We start from the raw sequence: 6,181 nt of genomic DNA on the forward strand, positions 1-6,181 counted from the left end.
GTTTTAAAGCCTGTCCTCTGAGCATCAGGAAGCCAGTGCAGAGACCTGAGGACTAATATGCTTGTATTTTCTGGTTCTAGTCTGGACTCGAGCAGCAGCATTCTGAATGTACTGCAGCAGTCTTACAGTTCGTGTAGAGAGCCCAGTGAGCACGCTGTTACTGCTGGAGACAAACACATGGATATGGATTAGTAGATCCCTGTAAACCTTATTAGGAACAAGTGGGTATAGATAATGAACGACCCTTACCAGGCATTCCCCAGAGGAAAGCATCTTCATTACAACACCTCCGTACTCTCAGGCTAGTACGGAGGTGCTAATGCATGCTTTTATCTCATGTCGTTTAGATTATTGTAATGCCCTGCTCTCTGGTCTTCCCAAAAAGAACATGTATAACCTACAACTAATACAGAATTCAGCCGCACGCGTGCTGACGAGGACCAGAGGGCAGGAGCACATTACACCTGTTTTAAAATCGCTGCATTGGCTCCCTGTGCGCTTCAGGATCGATTTTAAGGTTCTTTTACTAGTTTTTAAAGGTATTGTGACATGAAAAACACATTTTTCTTGATTTTTTGTGTTTTGTTGGGTGTCTTGACATCAATTACACCCAAAAAACAACGAACTTTTAACATTTAGTGTATTGTGTGCTTTCTGGGATTTTCCGCATAACTATGCAAAAACGGCTCATCGGGTTTGCTGGCGGATCGTTACGTAACGATCCGCTAAATCACCGCCCCCTCCACCCAGCTCCCTGCCTCCTCTCCTCTCCAGTGCACCATAAAGGCTGATTTATGGTTCCGCGTTACACCGTACGCTGAACCCTACGGCGTAGGCTCTGCGTCGATTTAACGCGGAACCATAAATCAGGCTTAACACGGAGCTGTTTAGAGCCTCTTTTGTTCTAATCACCGGAGGAAAACTGCTAAGAAGACCCGCGGCCACTGACTGGACTTAAGATAAGGGGACAGTGCTGCTTGCATGCCTTTATTTTTATGATTGTTTGCTCTGGTTCGCCCTGCTGCTTTTCCGTGCATGCTTCGCCTGTTGCTCCCGGCTTAACTCTCCGACACCGCTGTGAGCGTATGGGTGGAGGAGGAGGAGGTTTGGAGGAGGAGCGGGGCAATGATTGACAGGAAAGGGGGGAAAGGAAGCGTTTTTCACGGGGCAAAAAAACACTGTAATAAAAAGCCACGAATGGAGTACTAGAGTGAAGTTTTTCTTGTTACACTCTTTTAGACACATTTGAGGGATGTTGGCCAAGACTTTTAATAGAGTTAAAAGCATGTTAAAAATGATGTCACAATACCTTTAAGTGTCTTAATGGTCTTGGGCCTTCTTATTTGTCTGCACTACTTTTACCCTATCGACCCTCACGGACCCTGAGGTCCTCCGGTGCCTTTTAACAATACCAAAAGTTAAAACCAGGACAAACGGGCAGGCGGCATTATTCTCTTAGTTTCCAATGTCTTGCTTTCTAGACATACTTTAGGATTTTATGTTATGTTATCATTTTTAAACTCTTTTAGTGTTTTTTATCCTGCTTTCTTGTAGCTTTTAGCTCCAGTGTTTCCTCATGGGGAGCCTCCATGCTGGGAGTGACTCTGGCCTGCAGGGGGTCGTCCTGGGGGTGGTTCTGGCCTAGATGGTTGTGGAGCTCTGCACCACGGCTTCACCGCTGTGGTGTGGACTCTTCTATCCGTCCGGGCCGGGATGGTCTCTGTGGAGGAAACCCTTGTAGCTGCGGGCTATGAGACCTCCTGGTGTGGACGGCTCCCTGTTACCGTTTCCTCACCTGGATCCTCAGTGCTCAACCATGTCTACACCGTGTGTCTGCGTGCGTGTCTGTGTGTAACTTGGGTGAATTGTGGTGTGCTTGTGTCTGTCTGTGTGTGTGTGGGGAGGGGGAGGGGGGCAGGGCATTAATACGTTTTATGTTTGTATTTGTTTTATGTAAAGCACTTTGTGCTGCATTCTATGTATGAAAGGTGCTTGATAAATAAAGTTTGATTTGATTTGATTTGAACACCTCTCCACTGGGGTGCCCCAAGGCTCAGTTCTTGGGCTTCTTCTCTTTCCATATACACCACCTCTTTTAGCCAGATTATTAATTCACGCGGCTTCTTATATAACTGTTATGCGGATGATACATAGGTCTATCTGTCATTCACATCAGACAACCCCATAATCTCTGCATGAATCCTAGCTTGCCTTTCTCTGACCACATTGGCTCACCGTCCCGGTCGTGTTGCTTCGAAAATAAGACCTTTCCAAACTCAATATGTAACTCAACTCCTGGTACAGGTCATGGTTATATCCCACCTCGATTACAGCAATGCTCTCCTAGCCGTCCTTCCTGCATGTGCGATGAAACCGCTATAAAAGGTCCTGAATGTGCGTACCGATCTGGTCTTTTAATCAACCTGTACATCACACCTCTGTTTCTTGATCTTCACTGGCTAGCTGCGTCTGTAAGTCGCTTCGGATAAAACCGTCTGCTTAATGTAATGGATGGATACGCATTTATCTTTCTGCATCATCTAATGATTCTTTTTTTTCTGTTGCTTTGTCAATGATGCAATCAAAATCTCAGCTATAAGATCAGTGGTTTGATTTCTGCTATCAGTCTTCCCAGGTTACGGTTTAATCTTTTTCGTGTGAGGTCTAACTAAGGTCTAAATCTGGAGCCCCCGGTCTACTTTAACAGCGATGTCATGGATATTAGAAAGCACACCTCTTCCATTTCAAGGTTTTACATTTCAATACATAATAATAAAACTACTTTCAGCAATTTGCTTTATGGGATGACTGCAGCGACCATATGTGCTTTTCCTGACACAACCCTCCCTCTTTTGGGAACGGTACTGTGAGAACAGTGGCTTGTGAATTGTTAGAGTCTGTTTTTTTCTAATTTGAGGGTTAAGTATTTTGCCCAAAGACACTTCAATATGCAAAGGGACATGGGATCAAGCCAGCAACCGTCTGTGTGCACCGCATAATGATAATAATAATAATAATCAACATAGTAATTTTGTGCTCTCCAGATCTTGAAATTAGGTAATTGCAAACGAAGATGAAACAATTGCAGATTACATTTTACAGTGTTTTATTATTTAGTCAAGAACAAAGTCAGAAGGCAAAGTTTAACATCTCACACACAATATATTACTTTGTAGTTTGTGGTCTTTGCCAAAGGAGGTTCGGAATTGCTGATGCGGACCAAAATAAAAGTAATATTTCACTGTCTGTGGCCTGCAAAGCCTTCAGATAAATACAAAGATTTTGATGCCTGACTCCCTGGGGTGGGGGGGGGGGGGGTCCTAGTCTTTAAATCAAAGCATGGGACCATGTCAGAGGCGGGGAAAGTACTACAGATGCAAGAGAGGAAGTTTACGGCAGTAATTTACTTACAACGATACATCTCATTCCTCAGACAGGAATGAAGGAGCTTCCCGACGCAGAGTGCCGGTGGAGGAAAACAAAAACAAACAAGCTTTGATAGCTACGTTAGCGAGGCCCCTGTGCTTTTTATTGCCAGCTCGTTCTCAGTAAATGCTAATCCATCAGGCTCCGATCCATGTTCGTTAAGGTCCGGGCCACTCACCATTTTCATTTTTTTTTTTTCATTTTTTATTCTTTATTTCATTCAAGAAACAAAACCATTTAATACAAAAAAAAAAATACAAATGTTCCTAACTTATGAATGAAAAGGGAGCAGAAAGAAGAAGAATCTTATCTGATCTGCCTCTTTCACAAATAACATAAATTAAAAATAATAATAATTAAAAAAAAACAACTAAGTGAATAAAAACAACTAAAATAAAATTAAAATAACATTAAATAAAATTACTACCGCCTACGGGTATGTCAATCAAACTCAATATTTTTCGTTATATTTCCTTAACATACAGGCTTTAATTGTTCTTTTGAATGTAATGTTTGATTTGGATTCTTTGTTTTCTTTGTTCAGATTGTTCCATATATTGATTCCCTTCACAGAAACACAACGTTCCATCAATTTTGTCCTGCATCTTGGTTTTATAAAAATATCTGTTCCTTTTAAGTAAGGTACCAAGGTAGCGAACGGAGCAACAGGGCGCCTCATTTCAAACCAGCTGGCAGAAGGGAGTCCCCGCAACCTGAGAGTGGCGGTTTGCTGCCTCTATTTAATCTGGACATGCTCAGGGAGCTGTAGGGTTGTGGCATATTTACTGACCCCCGGGGGTCAGAATCTATGCGTGGGAGCATAACTCTTTTTCATGGGCCTGCTCCTCTGCAGTACGTGGTCGTCCCCTAAAAGCCTTTGAAGTGGGGGCACAAAGCCATCCAGTTTGGTTTAATGGCCACTCCTATGCAAGGTCGTGCAGCGCCGTCATCGTGACCATGCTATTATTTATCTGAGGGCAACCTTTGTGCTTTCGTCTTTCAGCAACCCAAATGGATTCTTCCCTGAGGAGCAATGATGTTTATGTAGACCACTTAGTAACACTAAAGATATTTGTTAGGCCTACAAGTCGTCTTTATCTAAGACTTGGGAGGCCTGTTGCTCACCCGTGATTTCCCATAAGAAGCTGGGATGGGATTTCTTGAACTGATGTCACAGTCCCGTGTGGTCTTGAGGTGAACGTTAGTCATGCTGTTGATCCAGCTGACTCTTCATTTAAGACCACCAGACGACCCTCGATGACCCTCGGCGTGTTGCTCAAGATGCACTGTGATCCAAAGCATATGGGCTCTGGAAGTCAGATGCCTCTCAGCAGCCTTGATGTGGTCTCATCAACTACTTTCATCCTCTGATCTGATATGGAGTCATGCAGATTTATAGATGAACGTCCATGCTGTTTGTGTTCTTTCTTTTCTTTTTGGTTGTCTCATAGCTGTCAGACGGCAAAATTAAAAACCACCAAAAGGCGACGCTAAATCGTTCTCACTCTTTTAAAAAACAAAACAAACAATCAACCCTTCAGACTGGTGATTTGATTTATTCTGACCAACTTGCTTTTGCCTTCTTTCCTAGGAAGTGTGTAGAGAGCTCTGGTGCCTTAGCAAAAGCAACCGCTGTGTAACGAACAGTATCCCAGCCGCAGAGGGGACTCTGTGCCAGACGGGAAGCATCGAGAAAGGGGTAAGTCAGCCCGATGTCTCCAAGGTTTGTGCTGTAACCAAAAAATAAGCACATACAGACCCGTCATCCTCCTTTGCAAATGTGATCTAAGGATGCAGAAATTCAGGGAATGAATGGATGAAGTTTATTCAGTCATTGCAACACAAAACAACACCAAAAAAACATTGTACACAGCATTAACTTTTCATACAAGACCAAAAAAATTTGTTGAACAATAACTGAAAAGGCATAGGCAGAAGCAAAATGCTTATAAAAGCCTATCCTATAGTACCAACTTTCTATTTTTGGCTACCAACCTCCAGAAAACCAAAAAGAGAATAGAAAAGCAAAGAAACAACAAAAGGCAAAGAAACAATAGAAAAGCAAAGAAACATTAACAGATGGTCAATTGCACTTATAAGCTTCAAAAATAGCTTTACAAACCATTTTCTTAAATACAACAAAAGAATGACATGTTTTTAAATTTATGTTGGCATCATTCCAGAATTTAACTCCAGTAATGGAGACACATCTCCTTTTCATACCTTTTTTAGCCATTTGTACTGTGAAATTACAGACACCTCTAAGATTGTAACGAGTCTCCTGAATTGAAAAGAACCTCTGTATTGGGTCAGGGAGCATTTTTGATTTTGCTTTAAACATAATTTGCATGATTTTAAAATAAAACAAATCATAAAATTTAATAACATGAGAATTTAGAAAAAGTGGATCTGTGTGAGCGTAGTAATCAGTCTTATTGATGGTACGTATGGCTCGTTTTTGAAGTTTTATTATTGAATTTAAGGTGGTTTTAAAGGTGGTCAATGATTAACTTTGTAAGCTTTCCGTGGGAATTAGAAGGGAAATGTGCAGATTGAAGTGAATATATGGGAAGTCTTGATAAGGGACTGGTTGAAAACATACAACATAAACAGTGTCTCTCCGCTGGACTCAAAGCATCGTCAAGGACTCCTCTCACCCAGCCCGCGGATTGTTTGTCCTCTTGCCCTCTGGGAAGGCACTTGGGAAGCCTCCAGACTAAGACAGATTCAGGAACAGATTTTTCCCAACAGCTGT

General features: G+C 42.2%; 1 protein-coding gene across 1 annotated transcript in view; it reads left to right on the plus strand.

Moving 5' to 3' along the window:
- The window catches only part of adamts6 (ADAM metallopeptidase with thrombospondin type 1 motif, 6), a 132,878-nt gene that overhangs the window by 56,498 nt on the left and 70,199 nt on the right, over positions 1 to 6,181 (plus strand). Inside the window, exon 12 of the mRNA XM_061733886.1 lies at positions 5,018 to 5,125. Coding sequence (XP_061589870.1) covers positions 5,018 to 5,125 — 108 coding nt within the window. The remainder of the gene's footprint in view (positions 1 to 5,017; positions 5,126 to 6,181) is intronic.

Source organism: Cololabis saira, chromosome 11 (genome assembly GCF_033807715.1).
Source record: "Cololabis saira isolate AMF1-May2022 chromosome 11, fColSai1.1, whole genome shotgun sequence".
Taxonomy (NCBI): domain Eukaryota; kingdom Metazoa; phylum Chordata; class Actinopteri; order Beloniformes; family Belonidae; genus Cololabis; species Cololabis saira.